This window comes from Anabrus simplex, chromosome 3 (assembly GCF_040414725.1).
Source record: "Anabrus simplex isolate iqAnaSimp1 chromosome 3, ASM4041472v1, whole genome shotgun sequence".
NCBI classification, from domain to species: Eukaryota; Metazoa; Arthropoda; class Insecta; order Orthoptera; family Tettigoniidae; genus Anabrus; species Anabrus simplex.
Window position 1 is genome coordinate 327,267,155 of NC_090267.1, and position 21,795 is coordinate 327,288,949.

Here is a 21,795-nt window from a genome sequence, read left to right on the forward strand (position 1 = left end):
ATTGTTAATAACACTTTCATTCTGTTGACTATGTTTTTCTATCTTTGTGTATTTTAATATGTTTTTTAAGCTCAATACTACCCTTTTTAGGGGTGAAGAGAGTAACAGAACCTGCCCCGCGCTACGGCTCCTCCTCAGAATATCCAATTGAACGCGGGTTGTAAGTACAGCAATGGCAATATTCATAGAACGCAATATTTAACGAAATAACAAGTACAATTACATTACATTACTTCATTGTAGTCAACCGCAAAGTCTATTACTTTTTACCAAATATCGGGAAGCCATTGGGGACCGTTGACAAGGCGTGCTCTGTTGATGAGTGCGAAGGAGCACCCTACTGCGCGGAATATAGATGCCACGTCAGGAAATAGGTGGCGTCGGAGGGGTTCGTTTAACTTCGGAAAGAGGTCGAAGTCACAAGGACTCATGTTTGGTGAGTACGGAGGGTGTTCCAAGACCTTCCAATGCAGTGAGTACAGTACATGGGGTTGGCGTCAGGAAACGTATCCGGCTATAATACTAGACTAAATCCACATGTATTGGATGTTTAGTAAAAGCGGAAAATAGGGAATGTTACAGTGAACATTTTGAGATAGGGAACCTAAGATCTAAGAAGCCAGCACATGGGCTTAAACATGTTTTTCACTATTAGACTTACTGTTTTCCATTATCAGGTGAGAGCCTCCGCGGTTGTTCTGCTTGTCATCAGTTCGATTTATATTTTAGAACTACTTCTTCTTCTTACTCCTCCTGGTCTTTTCCCAACTCATTAGGGTAGGCACTTGGTGTAAATAGAACCCAGTTTAACTGTCGGATGCCCTTCCTGAGTCTCAGTCTCATTCTGACCCGCACGAAACGCCTTGGTCCATCGTGCAACCGTCCCATATGGTTAATGCATTCTCGTCAAAGGGTTCACGCAACCTTCGATAACCTTCTGACGCATTTTTGCCATGGGCAACCTCGATTTTAATCCACGAACGCTGATCGCCTTTTGAAAACATGCTTTAGAGTGGTGAAATCGACACTCTTCACTTCAACGCCACACAGCAACAACACTCCCAACTGGATGCCCGATCTCCTGCGAGTGTCTGGACTACGTTGCCACTACTTTGTTCACAGCCCTCGCATGGAGCTCATAAGCGCTACTCCGTTACATTCCCTAACCTTATCCCGAGTCTACTTCGAAGTCAATAGAGCCATTGCGAAGACGAGGTGAAGTACACCAAAGTATGGTGGAAGAAAACACATGTAAAACTACTGGTAGGGATTGAGGACTAGTTGTGAGACAATGTAAGTTAAGTGTCTCATTGAGAAACTTAGCAAGCCTCAAGCAATACCGGTTGTATTACTACTGCTACAACACAAGGCCACAGCTCGACACATTATACACACAAGGAAAACATGTATTACCAGGTAAGTCTCATGTCACCTGTTTCACACAGTCAGTCACAATCAAGAGGTGCTATATCAGCCCTTGACCGGCCCTCAATCCAACCACTCAACTTAGCCCTCGGAAGCGAGGTTGTATTATACGAGTTGCACGTTTCGGGTCACAATCATCATGAGATGATTTTCAAGAACAACTTTTATGTGGGGTTGCCAAGATTTTCAGGTTAAAATACGGGACATGTGTGAACCCAACACCTCTCGCGACCTTCCTCAAAATCAAACATGCCTAGAAAGTATCCCCGATTGACACTTTAAAAGAGAATATTACAAATAGACTAAATGTTATTTCAAGTCGCTGCTACATGAGCATGTTACAAACGTATCCTCCGTTGGACATTCACAATCAGTTCCTCCCGCACCTCCCAAGCGCCGAGCAGGCTGGCTTCGAAGGGGTTTCGCTTTAAAGTGATTATATCTGCTTTAACTCGCACTTTTCATTCAGATTCAAATGGCGCAAGTAATGTAAAGCTTTTTAGAGAAGCCCTGTGGCTCAAATGCTCGAAAGTGGCCCCCACAACGTCTTAAATCACAATTTTGTTGCGAAACCCATTTTTACGGTGTCTCGCGGGAGAGAGCCAAGAATCCTGAATAACTATTCCTACTTCTCTAAATACTGTACCCTTTTTGATTCGCCTTATGGGTGCAATAAATACATTGTCTCTTTGATTTACGCGAACGAGAATATCTTATTTTCATTGCCTATGTATGTATGTTCAGTCCGTCAGCGATGCCGCTGGTGGGATCCTCAACAGCTCTGCCATCAGCTGTCATAGATGGCCTAGGCATCACTGAGGAGGCGTACTAGGGAAATGAGGAGTGAGGTAGTAGCTAGGATGAAAATCCTTGGACATAATTTTCACATTTACAACAATAATAGTAATAATAATAATAATAATAATAAAAATGTACTTGTGTGTGCCTTCCGTAGAGGCCTATTGAAGGTCTTATGGGTTGACGCCCATGGTGACCCGTGCATCTGTGGGAATGGGGCCTTACCTAAAATGAAATCTAATATTGAAGAAGGCACAAACACCCAGTTCCTGCGCCAGAAGAAATAACCAATAAAGGTTCAAATTCCCGATCCGACTAGGAATCGATAACGGGACCCATTGAGTCAAAGGCCAGCATTCTAACCAGTGAGCCACGGAGCTGGACATCTTCCATGATGAATGCAATCTTATGTACCGACTGGGCTTGACCGTGGCGTGGTGTGTGAATAACATGGATCACCACTGAGCTCGGTGCGCGTAACATCACAAACGTATCCTCCGTTGGACACTCACATTAGTTCCTCGCGCCCCTCCAAAGCGCTGAGCAGGCTAGCTTTGAAGGGGTTTCGCTTTAAAGTGATTATATCCGCTTTAACTCGCACTTTTCATTCAGATTCAAACGGGACAAGTAATGTAAAGTTCTTTTAGAAAAGCCTTGAGACTCAAATGCTCGACAGTGCCCCCCCCCCCACATCATCTTAAATCATAATTATGTTGCGAAACCCACTTTTACGGTGTCTAATGGTCATGCGAAGTTAAGTAAAATATCGAGGGTAGAATTTTTCCACGAATATTCTACAATACTCTACATTCCTGATTGACTGTAACGTTTAATATTGCAGTATGTATAAGTAACTTACGTAAGGAAACTATACTTTCGGTATATCGTTATGTGGGAGGAATTCGAGTATTTCCATTGGGCCTGTCCCAGTTATCAACAAGTTTTAATGACGGGTTAACCGAGCGAGTTGTCTGCGTAATACGAACCGCATAACTGTAAGCTTGCATTCGAAAGATGGTGAGGTCGAACCACATTATCGACAGTCCTAAAGAATTTCCGTGGTTTCCCATTTTTAAATACTCGTTCGAAAGTATAAATCGGTCCGAGGGCCTTGAGTTGGGCTTGGATTCGATTTCCGGCCAGTTATAAATTCATATAGTTAATTCCTCTGGCTTGGGGACTAGGTGCTTGTTTTCGGTTGAATACATATCTCTTGATTTGCACACGATAAACCAAACTACCACCCACCACACTAATACGCGATAGTGGGTACATCCCTCTATGTATATTTGGCCTCAGGAAGGGTATCCGACCGTTAAACTGGGTTTTGTCTACCAAGTGCCTACCCCAAGGAGTTGGGAAAAGACCAGGAGGAGGAAGAAGAATAAGTAGTTCTAAAGTATAAATCGAACTGAGGACAAGCAGAAGAACCGCGGAGGCTCTCACCTGATAATGGAAAACAGTAGGTCTAATAGTGAAAAACATGTTTAAGCCCATGTGCTGGCTTCTTAGATCTTAGGTTCCGTATCTCAAAATGTTCACTGTAGCATTCCCTATTTCCCGCTTTTCCTAAACATCCAGTATATGTGGATTTAGTCTAGTATTACAGTCGGATGCATTTCTTGACGCCAACCCCATGTACTGTACTCACTATTGCGTGTTTCTGCTGTGGTTTGTGTTGTTATTTTTGTATAAAAGTGAAGATATGTATTATACAAACACCCTAACTGTGAGCTAGAGGAATTGCCCAGCCGGCAGTCGAACCCAGGAACCTCTAAACCAAAGAGTACTACGCTGACTATTCAGGCGACGAGTCGGACTTTAATTTTATCTGTATTATATCTGCATTCCTGAGGCATTTTCCTCAAGAGCTTGTCAGTGGTTACCGGTTAGTTGTCAATTCATGCGTGGGAAGTGGCGGTACAGGTGGACATTTGAATCGGTTATTTTTAAAACCCCGTAAGTCAAGAATTGTAAATTTGTGGGAAAGTAAGAAAACTGAATAATTAATTACGTAGATAACATTTATGAGCTTTTATTGCTTCTGAAATTTAAATATTGATTGGGAATGCCATGGAGGTACGTAATTTGTTTGTATAAATATTACAATTGTTGTCAGTCTGATTTAAAAGTTCATCACTTGCGGGATTTCAAAAACTAATGAAGATTTTTAAATCATAACATGATTCTGGTTTTTTTCTTGCTAGTTGCTTTACGTCGCACCGACACAGATAGGTTTATGGCGACGATGGGACAGGGAAGGGCTAGGAGTGGGAAGGAAGCGTCCGTGGCCTTAATTAAGGTACAGACCCAGCATTTGCCTGGTGTGAAAATGGGAAACCACGGTAAACTATTTTCAGGGCTGCCGACAGTGGGGTTCGAATCTACTATCTCCCGAATACTGGATACTGGCCGCACTTAAGCGACTGCAGCTATCGAGCTCGGTATAACATGATTCATGCTTCTTGCAGTAATATCGTCGCTGCCGGGACAAAACCTCCTATGTGAAATATTTTAGCTTAGAACTTTGGCCGGTAAGGTTCTGTCATCTAAGGTGCAATATTGTGCGAATATGGTCAAGGCATTCTCGCTCTTCATAATGTATGTGCTGCGGGTCAGTATATCTCCAAAAATATTATCACATAGGAGGTTTTGTCCCGGCAACGACGATATGTTGAATTACAATATTCATCTAGAAAAACCGGGCGAGTTGGCCGTGCGGTCAGGGACGCACAGCTGCGAGTTTGCATCCGGGGGATAGTGAGTTCGAGCCCCACTGTCGGCAGCCCTGAAGATAGTTTTCCGTGGTTTCCAATTTTCACACCAGGAAAATGCTGGGGATGTACTTAATTAAGGCCACAGCCGCTTCCTTCCCACTCCTCGGCCTTTCCTATCCCATTGTCGCCATAAGACCTATCTGTGTCGATCCGACGTAAAACAAATTGTAAAAAAAGAATCATCTAGAAAATGATTCACGTGTCAGGTAGTAAAAAATGCTAAAAACTTACGAAAATTGTGTTTTTTATGAAAGTACGCACCGTGTAAATGATTTTGAAATGAACGCCCTTTTTAACCAATCCCTCTGTCAGTGATATGCCAGTCATACACGGTTTTCCAGAATCTTTTGAATTTCCCCTTTATTCTGCATTTATCCTTCATTGTTTCAAATCCTTCATTTTCTTTATATTAACTGGAAGGTTACGTTTGCACGCTCTTTTTTCTGGCATCAAAATTGCACTGGGACTACGGTTAAGAAGCCTGAGGTTGTAGCCTACAACACCATCAATGTACTGGCTAGTATTACAACCAAGTGCTCCCTAGAATACATACAATTGTTATACTGTGACACCTGAAATGTTACTTTTTTATCTAGAGACACCTCGTTCCCATGTAATTCAAGTTCAGATTTCTTGAACAGTGGAGGCCACCAGCATTTGTACTCAACAAGAGTTACGTTGAAAAACCCCGCAAATCAATAATTTAGAGAGTTTCAAAACCAGACCAAAAGTTCCCAGTGTCATCACATTCATTCTATTAATCAGAATTATGGGATTTCTACATAGAAAGATGAATCTATATTTCAGCTTTCATTTTCTCTCATAACATGACAACGACGAAATGAGTGACTTACGGGATTTTAAAAATAATCAATTCATTTACGGTCACTGAGATAGTGTTTGTCCCGGACTTTGTCGGCCGAGGTACGAGAGAGAAGTGCGGTCCTCACTCTATTCGACCAAAATATTATGTGTACTCGAGTTTGGAGGTTGTTTATGATATAAGCTATAGGCTTACAGAAAATGTATTAATGCTATCATTTTCCTCCTTTCATTTCACGTTAGGTCCTGTAGGTTTAGATTGTGTAATTGTTTTTTAATATTTTTATCGCAGATGGAACGCAACAATTGCTCGTTTTTAAACGTTTTACAGCGATGCGTCAACTTCAAGACAGTGTTTCTCTAAATAATGCGCGCAAGAGAAGATCGTTATTCTCGAAGTGATCGAGCAGGAGCCCAGGCAGGTAAATATACACTCCCTTTGCTTTATCATACATGGAGGAGAATTAATTTCCGTGGCTTCATAAACTATACACAACATGCCAGATTATACTTCTTATGTATTTTCGTCCCGAAGCGATGTTTCTACGTATTTAGGACTAGATATCCTTAAAATTTTAATGAATTAATGAATGATGTAAGAAAATAAGTGAAATGATTGCTTTTTTACAGATCCATTAATACAGGATTTTTGCCGTCATGTTGGGCTAAATATGAGAGCACACGCAGAATATTGACTTTTCTGGCTTTAATTACAAGGCTTCTTGCACAATACGGGACGCCTGGCAACTTTAAAGATGATGACAAGTAGCCAAAATATTAGCAGTCCATGCAACGAGTATTTCTGCCGAAGGAACTTTCGCATGTTAGGACTAATGAGTGCCGAAGAAAATAGTACAATTCCCCCTCATCATCTAAATGGCCCACTAGCACAGCATTTATTTTGTAAAGCTGTTTCACTTCACTTTTGTACTCATTTGAGCATTACGCTGTGAAAAAGTAGCGTGTCCCGGTGATACCTGAAATCAAAATACAGTACGGAAATCAGCCTAGATCGTATTTTACAAGTTGTGAACCGCATTTCATAATTACAAATGTATTATTATATTGTCGTTAGAGTTAAATCTGCCATATATAGTCCCGTTTTTCAGAAAGTACGTCCCACGTCGCTATAATTTTCTTCGAGATACGTAAAAGTTCCGTTTTCAGGTTCATCTCTCGACATATTTTATAAACACTTGAAATGCTTCCTCCCCATCATTTTTCGCAATTCATTTAACCATTTAACGTATTTTGGCCGAATTTCTTGCCAGCTTAAAATTCCAAATACAAGAAGTGCAAACACCCTAAAATGCCGCAGTCCTGAACCAAGATCAAGTTCGCTACCTCGAGAATAGGAAGATGACTAACCGACTGTTAGGAAAATCACTTAAATTTCAGTAGTGCTGGTTTCTGTGCGTGAAGTGAATTTGAGAAGCCACTGCTCTATGAACATCATTTTAAATGTCGGAATGGTTTGGCAATAACATTTCTCCCTTCCCATATAAGCACTGGCAAGTTTAGCGCATTTTTTTCCCCTCGTTATTCTTGGGCAACTACTCGTTCTTGTTTGTGTACGCAATAAAGTCCTCAGAGAACTCCAGTTTGGGAGAAGGAATGTAGGCCCCGCTGCTCTTACCTTTCACCTTTTAATGTGAAGACGAGGGCCAGGATGGTAATCATGCAAGGTGCGGCGTGCTCTCACCAAGCTAGCCGGTTCGCGACATTCAGTGAAGAATCGCACTTTTCAAGTGGTATTAAGATCATTTTAGATATTGAATTCTTCTGTTCTTTCTAACAAGAGCTTACGACTATTCTTCAAATGAGTTTAGATTAACTTATTATTATTATTATTATTATTATTATTATTATTATTATTATTATTATTATTATTATTATTATTATTATTATTAAATCGGAAAGACATACGACCTGACGTGAGAAAAAGGACTTTGAATCAAAAGGGGAACGGCGCACCTCTATGGTCTGACTGACAGACAAGAGAGGCTTCAAATTATATGGACATATCTACAGATTGGACGGCAGACTCATCGAAATATTGCTACTTGCTTTACGTCGCACCGACACAGATAGGTCTTATGGCGACGATGGGACAGGAAAGGGCTAGGAGTGGGAAGGAAGCGGCCGTGGCCTTAATTAAGGTACAGCCCCAGAATTTGCCTGGTGTGAAAATGGGAAACCACGGAAAACCATTTTCAGGGCTGCCGACAGTGGGGTTCGAACCTACTATCTCCCGAATACTGGATACTGGCCGCACTTAAGCGACTGCAGCTATCGAGCTCGGTGAGTCGAAATATTGTTTAACATGTAAAACTCACAGATTATCTATAAACAGGCTAGAAGAAACATTGATATTTGTTTTACGTTCTGTCCCACCGTCTCAAATAGATCCAATGGCAACGATGGGACTGGACAAAGCTAGGACTGGGAAGGAAGCGACCATGGCCTTAATTAAGGCATAGCTCCAGCATTTGCCTGGTAAATGAAATGAAATGGCGTAGGGCTTTTAGTGGCGGGAGTGTCCGAGGACATCTTCGGTTCACCAGGTGCAGTCGAATTGACTCCCGTAGGCGACCTGCGCTTCATGATGAGAATGCAATTACTATGAAGACGACACATACACCCGGTCCCCATGCCAGAGAAATTAATCCATGGTGGATAAATTCCTGACCCTGCCGGGAATCGAACTCGGGACCCCTGTGACGCTAACCATTTAGCCATCGAGGCGGACATTTGCCTGGTAAAGTAAACGCGTGGCCTCGTCCTTTCACGTATTATCTCTACCCCAGCGGAGGTGAGCTGCATGTACCATTTTAGCTACATACCAGTCCTCACATCATTCTTAAATCTCTGGCAGTACGGGGAATTGAACCCGAACCTCCGACGACGGCAGCCAATAGCGTTAACCATTGTCTGGCGTGAAAATATTATACCACGGAAAACCACCTTCAAGGCTCGAACCCACTTTTTCCCGTATGCAAGCTTACAGCTTGAACCGCTTAGCCAACTCGCTCGGCAAGAAGAAGAAACAAAGAAAGAGCATGAACATCACAGAAGACATCATAAGAAATCACGGAGCCTTTGGAACGTTAGTAACTAGGCACAAATTTACGGAGAAATGTAAATAATAATAATAATAATAATAATAATAATAATAATAATAATAATAATAATAATAATAATAATAATAATAATCTTTTACCGTTTTTCCCCATATTTGTGGGATCGCGGATGCGAATTGCGTTGCGCATGTGGATTTGGCCCTGTTTTACGTCCGAACGCCCTTGCTGACGCCAACCCTATATGGCGGGATGTAATCACTATTGCGTGTTTCTGTGGTGGCTGGTAGTGTAGAAGAGAAATATAGAGAGAAATATGAATAGGAGAGTGTTGGGACAAACACGAACACCCAGTCCCCGAGCCAGAAGAATTAATCAGACGCGATTAAAATCTCCGACCCGGCAGGGAATCGAACCCGGGACCCTCAGAACCGAAGGCCTCAACGCTGATCATTCAGCCAATGAGTCCTGCCATTAATAATAATAATAATAATAATAATAATAATAATAATAATAATAATAATAATAATAATAAGACATTTTGGACCAGTCTATAAGGGGGAATCACTGGGTGATAAGGAAATCTCATGACCTGTACTAACACTCAGAGAAAATCTCAGACACATTTAGGAAAATACGTTTGAAATTATACAGACATAAGCTCAAAATAAGTAATTAGAGATTGACCAAAAGAATTCTGAACCTTGTCCTATCAATGAAAGAAAGAAACAATTGGCTGCTCGAAGTTGGAAAAGATCTTCAGGAAATAGGCATCATAGATGACAATATATTGGACAAATCTAAGTTCAGAGAATTAGTCGACAATCACCGCTTTACACATCATCCAAGGATTGCCACACACACACACGCGCGCGCGCACACGCACACGCACACGCACACGCACACGCACACAATCTTGGTCAGAAAATCGCAAGCAAAGCCACAGCGAGAATATGAAGAGATTTCTGGAGAAGAATACGGCAACGACATGAGTCAAATAAGTTCAATTGCGCTCCTTAATCACACATTGTTCTGTCTCTCCAGATCCTGGTGAGTTTCTTCATGGTGTGGTAGTATAAAATTACAAGGTATTTAACATCGGATTACCGCAGATAGGACGTTGCTGTCAGCTTGCATTCGGGAGATAGTGGATTCGAACTCCACTGTCGGCAGCCTTGAAGATGGTTTTCCATGCTTTCTAATTTTCACACCAAGCACATGCTGAGGCTTTGTCCAAATTGAGGCCACAGTCGCTTCCTTTCCAATCCTAGCATTTTCCTATCTCATAGTCGCATAAATCCTATCTGTGTCGTAGCGGCATAAATTAAATAGGTGGAATAGGGAACGGCAAGGAATATGAAGACGGCAATAATAATAATAATAATAATAATAATAATAATAATAATAATAATAATAATAATAATAATAATAATAATAATAATAATAATAATTTATATTTGATTATATTATTTAGATTATGATTTATTTTATTATTATTTTATGTCGTACTAACTATATTTGTTTTTAATGGAATTGCCGAGGTGCTGGAATGTTGTCCCATAGGGGTTCGTTTGATGTGCCGGTAAATCTACCGACACGAGGCAGACGCATGTAAGCACCTTCAGACTGAGCCGGTGTGGAACTTATCAACTTGAGCTCAGATGGCTTGTTAAGTTTGATTTCGTTTGGACTTGGAGGGTCAGCCTATTGCTGGGAAGATAGTCATGCGTCACTGTGTATGACACATTCCTTACCTGTGTACACGCATGCACAGAAATGGTGTCCCGATATAAACAAAACATGGCATCTCCCCACGTCCTCGCTTAACGCACTGCTGCAGGTAGACAGCAGGCTAAAGCACTGTTGTGATTGAAATGGGTACAGTGGTGGATGTATAGCAAGACGCACACTGTGCCTTCAGCACTTGCTGTTCACTCCCTTCTCTTCCTTTTCGGTACTGGAGTAGCTTTCAACAGTACCACTTCATTCCCTTCCCTTCTTTTCAGTACTGCAGTGGGGCAGTGTTGATTATTTATCTCTGGACACCATTTATGTGCATGCGTGTACGTGTGGCTCTTCATGCCATAAGCTAGGAGATTTATTGTTTCCTTGAAGTCTTCACACTCTTATCTGAGTTTCTTGAACAGGATTACATAATTTGGTTCATACTGTTCCAACCCAAACTTAGATCTATATTGTAGAGCGTGCGTTTCAGATGTTCGACCCTCGTTAATTTTGTCAAAGAATACTACATATCTGAGTAACTTTCATCATAAGAGCATTCTGGCCGAGGTGGTAACAACGTGCTCGATTCACGAGGGAGTGCGTGGGTTTGATACCCCGCGAAGAAGTCGAAAAATATAAAAATGTGATTTACTCGTTTGAAAAGGCACATGGCACTGAGGTTCATTCAGCCTACTCCAAAAATTGAGTACCAGATTAATTCCTGGGAGCAAATGCAGCCCGACATGCAGCTGACCAGCTTGGTTACGAACAGTGGAGGCTTCACCATCCGCTCCTCTCTGGACTTCCATGGTCTGTACTGAGAAGACTTTCGTTGTGTTTTTTATTCGATCGTCATTCAATTACACTTCGTCGTATGTTTTGTTATGTCATCAGGTTAGATCCTCAAATAGCATCACCGAATGTAAGGAAATCCCCGAAACCGGATGATTTCGTGATAATGGGCGTACTCTACAAGATCAAGAGTGGGATAATTCGCCATTGATGTCCTCACTGAGTTAGAACATGCTATTACAGCATAATGAGTAACACATTTCATGGCATCCAGACGCACTCGTTGTACTCTGTATACTATTAATCAACGGTTTTCATACCATAAGCATATGTACAGTCACAGCCATAAATGAGGCTAAGGACTTCATTGGAAGCAATCTTCACACCTATGAAAGGAATGTGGTGTCAGAGTGGTTTGATACACATAAAGTTTACAAGGTACCCATTCGAATAGAAACCTCGGATATGGAGATGAACTTTGGTGGACAACAAATACAGTTTATTCAAATGTTCCATGAAAAAGTTTAGCTGCGTATGACGAATGGTTTCGAAGCACCCAGAGAAAGGACAGCTTGACTTCGATAATTTATAGAAGTAAAATTATAACATATTTTATTGTTTGATGACTGTTTTGATTACAGAATGTGTGTGGAATAGCGAAACACACTGAGTTTGATAACGAAAACAAACAATTTTATATTACATCAGAATTTACGTACCATTTTTGACCAATATACAATTTGGTAATATCAGAAATCTGAATTAAATTTGAAGAAACCAATCGGCAAGTTACCTTCCCACTTAACATTACATTCGAGCAATATATACCTATATGGTATTTTACATTCAGCAAAGTGATAGCTTGGTGAATTTAGGAAATGATAAAAATAAAACAATTGTTTACACCGTGAATAGTAAATTATAGGAGTACGGTTCCAAACATTCTCCTCACAGTGAAGGATTCCTTCCACAGTAAAAGCAAAATAATCAAGATTATCTAACCAGTTAGGTGCGTCAATGGAGTAGCCTGACGTTTGAAACGCATTTTCGTATCGTGGAGACTTGAATATAGCTACCTATAATTTAATTATTGTAAATCTGTTGTGTAAAGTATTTAAAACATTTTTTAAAATTCGAAATTGCTAAATGTGCTATCTGTATATTACCTGGGATGGTACCTTGTTGATTACTAACTTCATACCTAATCATTTAACTCCTATTTATGATGTTACCAAATTGGCACATTGATTATGGTGTCTTCTTCTTCTTTTTATACCTCTTTTCCCACGCCTGTGGGGTCACGAGAGCGAACTGTGTTTCACATGTGGATTTGGCCCTGTTTTATGGTCGGATGCCCTTCCTGATGCCAACCCTATGTGGAGGGATGTAATCATTATTGCGTGTTTCTGTGGTGGTTGGTAGTGTAGTGTGTTGTGTGAATATGAAGAGGAAAGTGTTGGGACAAACAAAAAAAGCCCAGTCCCCGGGCCAGAAGAATTAATCAGAGGCGGTCAAAATCCCCGCCCCTGCCAGGAATCGAACCCGGGACCTCCTGAACCTAAGGCCTCAAAGCTGACCATTCAGCCAATGAGTCGGACACATTGATTATGGTGTAATATAACATTTTTTGTTTTTGTCATCAAAATGATTATGCTCTGTTAGTCCACACATATTCAAGACGCAAAAATATCATAAATATAAATTATGATATATTTTTGTCGTATTGTGGTGAAGTAGTTCTTCTTGGTGCTCCGAAACCATTCGTCATATGTAGTTAAAATTTTGCATGTGAATAAACTGGACTTCCTTTCCATGAGCTTCTTCTCGATTATTGGGGTGTCGATTAGGAAGACTGCTTGTTAGTATCATCAGCTTCAGTAAAGTACAAACGGCTAGTAGGCCTAGTATTTTATTTTCCTTTTGTAGACACGCTGAACTCATTCAGAAATATTGGAATGTACAGGAATTATCAGCGACGATAGGCTGATGTAAACAAACACAAGGTCACCTCCCTGCTGTGGGGGGAGCACAATATGTTCCTCGTTCAGTGGTGGGCAATGCTGTCGCAAGTGAAGAGGGGTCGAATTGTCGGTATGGGGGACATATACAGTACTGTATGCCTCCACTACAAATCACACATGCGATGTCATTGGAACTGTTCAGGAATATTTGTTCGTTGTTTAAAGAGACCTAACAGCTAGGTCATCGGCCCTGTACAAAAATGGCACCTACACTGACTACTGTACCCGTTGCACTAAAAATGTCCTTTAATAACTCTGAAAATATTATTCATGTTTGCGGAAAATAATACAATCAGTTTGTATCAATCATAATGCATTATTTTACTTTCCTTTAAGACTAGCTGATGTACTCGTGCTTCACTACGGAATTCTACATTGTATACAGAATTCTAGGTTAAGTAGTGGACACGTTGTGAGTAAAATTGTATTAAATTGCATAGCTCCTAACATTACCCCAGAAACGCGACGGGAATGTGACGGGAATATTACTGTACGTGTTGGGTTAGGGAATTGTCATTGTAATGGCAGGCCCACTTGCCTACTATCAGTCACAATCGACTGGGGCAGTTTTCATTATAATGGCAGACACTCGCTCTCCATCTGCATTTTTACATACTCAGAATGACTGTCTTTGTGGTTTTACCAACTGAAATCAACATAGGTCATTACAACGACGTCAGTAAGAATGTTGACATTAAAAGCTTTTGTTATCATATGAAATACTCGATCAAATGAAAAACTGAAAATTGTCTCACTTTTAACAGACAGTACTACTACGCTGCCGATCTAATAGTCTAAAGTTTCAGAGTTGGGATGACAAGGCCATAGACAACCGTGAACACTCCTCTGTCATTATTCTGTTAAGTGTGCACACTGCTCATTCCAATCAGTGACACAGAGTAGGGATTGAATAGCTGTAATACTAGGGTGTATCAGTGTGGTACGTACCAGTAACTAGAGGAATGGCATGCTAAAGAAGAGAGAAATCTAACTCTCCAGCTACTTTCCGCAAATATTCAGGCAGGCTGTTATACTCGGTACGCAGCAGTAATCCCATCTATCGGAGATGAGTGGCAGCAGAAGAGACAAAGCACCTCACAACAAACAGTGGTCATTTAATGTTATTGTTGATCAATTTCATGAGCTTTCGATATTGTGGGCCTTCACATTTAGTTTTCTTCCGACTCTGTGATAATAGGGCACCTGATGTAAACGGAGTCCTCCTTTCTTTCACGACTCCCTCTTATCTTATTCTTCAAGTGATTGCTCCTTTACGATTTTTTCTCATTTTTATAATTACAATTTTTCTTGTCGATGTCCGGTTCCATGGCTAATTGTTTAGCGTGCTGGCCTTTGGTCACAGGGGTCCTGGGTTCGATTCCCGGCAGGGTAGGGAATTTTAACCATCATTGGTTAATTTCGGCTGGCACGGGGGCTGGCTGTATGTGTCGTCTTCATCATCATTGCATCCTCATCACGACGCGCAGGTCGCCTACGGGAGTCAAATCAAAAGACCTGCACCTGGCGAGCCGAACATGTCCTCGGACACTCCCGGCACTAAAAGCCATACGTTATTTCCTTTCCTTCTCGATATGGGCCGATTACCATGCGTTTTTACACCTTAAGACAATCATGACAAAAACCATCACCATTTCTATGTTAGCTCGGCGTTGATATGGACTAAGCAACAAAAGACTAAATTCAATTAAATTCCTGAAATATCTTATCACAGTCGTCCCCCTGTGGGTGGGAGCGATAGAATAACACCCTCGGTATCTTCTGCCTGTCGTAAGAGGTAACTTGTCCAGCCTCGCGGTGTAGGGGGCAACGCGTGAGCCTGTCACCCGGCGGTCCCGGGTTCGATTTCCGGCCGAGTCTCGGGTTTTTAATTGTAAATGATTAATATCCCTGGCCTGGGGACTGGGTGTTTGTGTCGTCCTTAACATTCGTTTCCTCACATTCAACACTTTACACTTCCTCAATTTCCAAATACGCGCAGGTTCTTTCTAGATCGATGCCCCGAATAAATAGCATTTTTAATTTTAAAAAAGGCGACTTAAAGGGGCCCGAGTGGCTCTGAACTTGGGAGCGTAGGTTGGCAACTACTAAGCCCTAGCTGAGTTCTGGCATTGCTTCCACTTACTTGTACCAGGGTCTTCACTTTCATCTATCCTATCCGACCTTCCTTGGTCAACTGTTGTTCTTTTCTAATCCTGACAGTATTACGTATGGAAGCCTAGGGAGTCTTTCATTTTCACACTGTTCTTGGCCCTTGTCTTTCATAGGTCGATACCTTCATCTTTTGAAGTGTATGACCTCTTCCATTTTCTCTCTCTGATTAGTGTTATATAGAGGATGGTTGCCTAGTTGTAATTTTTCTTAAACAATAATCACCACTACCACCAGTCTTATCATAGTTGGTGCGGAAAACTGACTAAGACATATATGATTGGAAATTTTATTCTCTATAACATTAGTTATGTAGTATTTTTCGATAGGACCAATAACATAGGTATTTAAAAATAAAATTTCAGGCGCTTTTCCCTAAACGACCAGGTGAATAAAATTATTTATAGCGTAGACTTTAGTTCCTTATTCCCCAACAATACGTACCCATTTCCATTAAATTCTGTTTACCCATTTTCTCGTCGCTCGGCGTTAATATGGACTTAGCAATAAAACTCCCAATTCATGAATATCACTGTTATCATAGCCGGTACGGTAAAAATGTTTAAGACATAAATGATTGGAAATTTAACTTTATATAACTTTAGTTATGAAGTATTTATCGATAGGACCATTAATATCATAAATATTTTAGGATTACATTTTAGGCCTTTCCTTAAAATACCATTTCACTCAGCGTTAACAAAATTATTTATGGTCTAGATCGTAGTGGCTCATTCCCCGACTTTACATACCGATTTTCATTAAATTCTCCTCAGCCATTTTCTCGTGATGAGGACAGACAGACAGACAGACAGACAGACAGACAGACAGACAGACAGACAGACAGACAGACAGACATGACGGAAAATTGAAAATTGCATTTCCTTGTTAATGCGTACACGACCGATACAGAAATACCATTTTTGTAAAATTCTGAGCAATGTACAGACAAAACTCTTATTATATGTTTATTACCTGATTGTGTAATTTGAAAGTCTTTCGCACAGTAAAGCTAACATTGTAAATTCGATTTAGGCTGATTTAAAATATTCAATTTGTAATATTTCTTAGGTAAAGATTCAAATTCATACTTATTATATAACCGTTACGTAGCTAATTTATTTTCGGTTGAATGGATGAACTTCCTAGAAACCTTACTTTCATACAATGTAAGCAGTATAAACTTCATCCAAGCCTTCAAAACTATCACGTAGTTGTAGTTTATTCTACAGGGTTTAAAGCGAAATTCACGTTTAATGCTTCCAATGATAAAACTAATCTCCAGAACCTAAACCTCTAAATAACCTGTGCGCCACTTCACTTGAAGCATCAACTCACCGCATGTGTTTATCCTTGGGACGCACGCATTGAGAAGGACAAGCCGAAATTTATTTAATTTATACTGACTTACACTAGCTGACGATACCCGTTCACTTGCTAGTTCGTAAAACAGGTAAGATCCATATGATTAATGGTATTATAATGTTGCAGGTTGATCACTTCAGCCATTCCTCCAACGATACGTTCCCCTTGCGGTACCTTGTCAACGACACCTATTGGGACAGCAATGTGGGACCCATCTTTTTCGTGACTGGTGGGGAGGAAACCATCGAGTTCTTCGCAGAGAACGCAGTAAGTAATGTACAGACAGATTAATTGGAATTTTCGCCTTCTTGTTTCGGTAATACACAGAAAGGAAAAAGTTATTCGCGAACAGAAACTCTCATAATTTAACTAAACGAATGGCTACTTTATTCTTGATGATAGAATTTGAATTACGAACTGCCATTTTTTCTAAGAAGTCTTCTGATTCTTCATCTAATATACACCACTCCAGTATTTCCTCCTCCTTTCATTGTCACCTCTCCTAAAAATCCCTTACCGAGAGATTCCATTCTTTCTTCTTTTGTGCATATCCATTGGTAAACACGTGTTGCCGTTATGTCCAGTTGATTGCTGTGTGTAGCAGAATACCATGCACTTTGTTGTATGGTGTGAAGCTACGATATGTTTCTTCCCCTTTTCCCCCTTTAGATTTCGAATTTCACTCCTATAATCAGCCACAGAAGATAATATTATTTGGAATTCCACAAGATATTTGCCGGATATACAGTATTTCTCCTTCTAACTGTTACTAGCAGTTCTCTGTTCATATTCATATATTTTACGACTTGTTCATTAGTTACTCGTTGTATGCACTTTTAGGAATACTACAATAGACAAGATCTAACATTTGATAAATCTTACCCTAAGATTGATGTCAAAATATGTACAAGTAAGGACGTTCTTGAATTTCAGGAAATCACTACAGACATATTTGACATCCTATCACTATAATGAAAACTCTCCAACTCGATTGTGAATGGGAGTTGGCAAGTGAGCCTGTCGTTATAATAGAAACTTCCGGACTCGATTATGAATGGCAGTAGGAAATGTGGCCTGCCATTATCGTTAAAACTCCACAAGGTGCACCTTACATCGGAAAGAATATATGGGGCCTCCCAATGGTGCTTCTCGATTAACTCTAATAAGAGTGAAGCAATTTAATAACATATTACTCATTGGGTGTACAGTAATTTATGTAGAAATCCGTATACAGTACAGAATACCGGAACGAAGCACGAGTAAATTTGCTAGTAAGAAATAAATAGTTGTGTCCATTTCGTTTCTTGCTATTACACAACAAGGAATACTGTGAGGTATACACATACAGTACAGTATATACACATAAAGATCAATATAACATTATCAAAATGACCAGCGTTTCGCCCCAATCTTCACAATCTTCTTTTGCCCCATTGGGTAATTTCACGATTGAAAAAGCCTAAAGACTTAAAGAGCTTAAATGTTTTAACATTTGCAGTCGATGAAATTAAATTATGGTTTCCTTCTAGGAACCTTACTTTTTGATATAGGCCGAAGGCGGGTATTTATACAAGTGGAGGCACATCCTTCCCCTAGTGCACTGTCACTGCATTGTCCTACATGAAGGCTTGCAGTGGTGTCTCAACGGCGCACTAGTGCCCAGAGTCTTGGAAAGGGCAAAGTGATGCGTTGGTGCCAGCACACCACAGTGAGCTTTCACCTCAATCACCAGCACCCACTTCACCTGAACCACCGTATCACCCATGCAGAGGTAACATGGATGGCTCTCTAGCATGTGTGGGCGAGGTTTCCACTTCCAAGCCTTGGCTTGGGCTAGTAACAGTCACACTGCAGCATTCCAACTGATGAGCCCGCTGCTACAATGGGGCGAAACACTGGTAATTTCACGATTGAAGAGCTTATGTGTAGCTGCTAGAGTGTCATATACACGATTCAGGAAAGTCTAATCTTTATTGTTTTACGTCTCACCAACTCAGACAGGTTTTATGGCGGCTGCACAATAGGACATGGCAGCGCATGGGAAGGAAGCGTCCGTGGCCTCAATTAGGGCACAGGCAGGCGTGAAAATGAGAAATCAGAAAAAGGCATGTTTAGATATGCTGACAATCGGGTCCAAACCCACCACCTCTAGAATATACATTTGTAGGTACATGACTCGAACTGCGCAGCATACTCGCTCAGTGTCGAAATATTAATGTTTTTCTCGAGGGTATCTAGAACAATTCAGCACATGTACAATATCCGACTCTTTATTATTATTATTATTATTATTATTATTATTATTATTATTATTATTATTATTATTATTATTTACACATACAACATTATCATAATTATGGGCATTTTTAGCTTGAGGATGTTTAGGCTGCATAATCTAACTCGAATATCAAATATCAAAGAAATTGAAACACGAAGTTGTTGGATGATATCAACATTTGCTCTGAAAAGGCTACTCAAATTGTTTTCGGGAACATTCAAATTATGTTGCATTTGGGAGGATTCAAGAGATAACAAGAGAAATTACACGATAGCAATATTATCTTCGTCCTCCATTGGTAAGAGTTGTGTACGTTTCTGCTCTGAGGGGCACTGTTACCTCTTCTGGTGAATATTTCCCGTACAAAAAGAACTTGCACCACTTGTGCCGACATACGCTGAGTCACAGTGCACTTGTTCATAGCAGTTCTTTCCTCTTATGGGTTGCTTCACGTTCAGATAAATGACGCGACCGCACTTCATTTCACAAGGTGATTCCGTTCTGGCCAAGGCTGGTTGGTTTTTGAAGACGGGGAAAATACGCAGTCGTTCACTTCAGTAGACCATGCCGGCACGTAAACAGATCTTGATGTCCACACAGGTAAACACACACAGATCCATCATTTTTTTCAGTCCAGAGTTCTCGATTTGTCTACTAAGAATGTTGACTACAGAACGGACTACGCTGGTTTGACCTTGAGCTAGGAAGTATTATATTTCCACGTCTTTCGTGGCCTTTTCCGTTCTTTCGCTGACATTTCTGTTCTTGGAATGATGGTATTTCTTTCATTTTACTCTCTGATTAGTGGTAGGAAGGAATGGGTTTTTGGTGGTGATAATTGTTTTAAGGAAAAACAGGCAACTATCCTCTCTTAACATTAATCAGAGACGATTTCCGACACTTTGAAGAATTAAGGTCTCGGCAAAAGTAAAAGAAAGAACAAAAAGGGCATGGAAAAGGCTTCATAGACTTCGCAAACCTAATATCACAGGGGTCGGAAGAGAACAAGAGTTGACCAAGGAAGGTCGGATAAGAAAGTTGATAGTGAGGGACTGACTCAGCGGTGAGGTAGTGGTCACTATTGTTTTAATATGAAGTAGTACAATTACTTTCTGTTAACGTTAATCCGAAGGAAAAGGGAGGTACTGTGTCGGACGCATGATTGCAATCTTTAAGGTGTAGAATACATCTTTCTGATATAAATGAAATAGATCGAATTAGATATAACAATAATATTTATTGAATATGATTTTAACATTACAATGATTAGCCTATAGGTATAGATTAAGGTAACTATTATTGAGTAGATGGTAATGCGATAGACGATGAAGAGGAACGTTGCAGGACGGACTTCAATCAATCAATCAATCAATCAATCAATCAATCAATCAATCAATCAATCAATCAATCAATCAATCAATCAATCAATCAATCAATCAAATTATTGATCTTCATTTAGGGTTGTCGGCCAGATGGTAGATTCCCTAACAGTTGTTTACCTAGTCCTTTCTTAAATGATTTATCGAAAGTTTCCCTTGATAAATTATTCCAATTCCTAATTCCTCTTTCTACACATGAATATTTACCACAATTTGTCCTCCCGAATTTCAACTTCACCTTCATAATGTGATCCTTCCTACCTTTGAAAGATCCGCTCAAGTTCATTCGTTTTCTAATATCATTTCATACCATCTCTCCACTGACAACATACCATTCAGTCGAGCAATTCCTCTCCTTACTCCCAAGTCTTCCTAGACCAAAGTTTTAACGTTTTCGTTTAATAAACCATGCTTATTTCCTTTGCATCTCTTCCAGTTCTCATATCAAGTAGCCTAATCCTAGTGTGGGTCCCATACCTAGAACCAAAATTTAATCGGGTTCTTACCAGAGACTCATACACCCTCTCCTTTACATTATTACCACCCTTAAATACTCTCATAACCATATGAAGAGATGCGTAATCTTTATTTACATCCACGTTTATGTGATTTTCCCAATGAAGATCTTGTTAATGGCAGACCGATGGCACGAGAAGGAACTGACGTAAAGCGTAAGTTCGTTCGACATGTTGGGAACGAATGTGAGGTCTATGGACGTGTTGCCCAGCGTAGTCTGTCTCTGAGTGGAGACGAAATCTCAACTGATTTATTTCTTCAGAGGATACAAGAGTTTTGAATGTTTAAGTATTCCATTATAACGCTGGGCATTTTTGTGCCGATGACTATGGAATCGGCAATGTATCTGACGGCAGCAGCGTAGTTGGTTAAAATCGTTGCCACTGTTGGTTATCGACACAATTGATTGGAAACTAACAGCAGCTAGGGAATTACACCGTCCCATGCATATGTTGCCGTTAACATCACAATACAAACGGCTGCATTTGGAATGATGCCGTGACCGGGAAACATGAACTGCTCATAAATTGCGTCGCACTGTGTTCAGCGATGAATCGTGGTTCTGTACTAACCCGAATGACCATTATCTGCGAGTATGGCGGCGATCTGGGAAGCTGGTAATGATTGAGTTAACTCTGACGTCACAGCGGT

General features: G+C 40.5%; 1 protein-coding gene across 2 annotated transcripts in view; it reads left to right on the forward strand.

The window, feature by feature from the left end:
• Positions 1-21,795, forward strand: part of LOC136867280 (lysosomal Pro-X carboxypeptidase) — a 137,977-nt gene that overhangs the window by 32,457 nt on the left and 83,725 nt on the right. For both annotated transcript variants that reach the window (XM_068227066.1, XM_067144431.2), the window contains exon 2: positions 17,098-17,238. In XM_068227066.1, the coding sequence (XP_068083167.1) occupies positions 17,098-17,238 (141 nt within the window). The remainder of the gene's footprint in view (positions 1-17,097; positions 17,239-21,795) is intronic.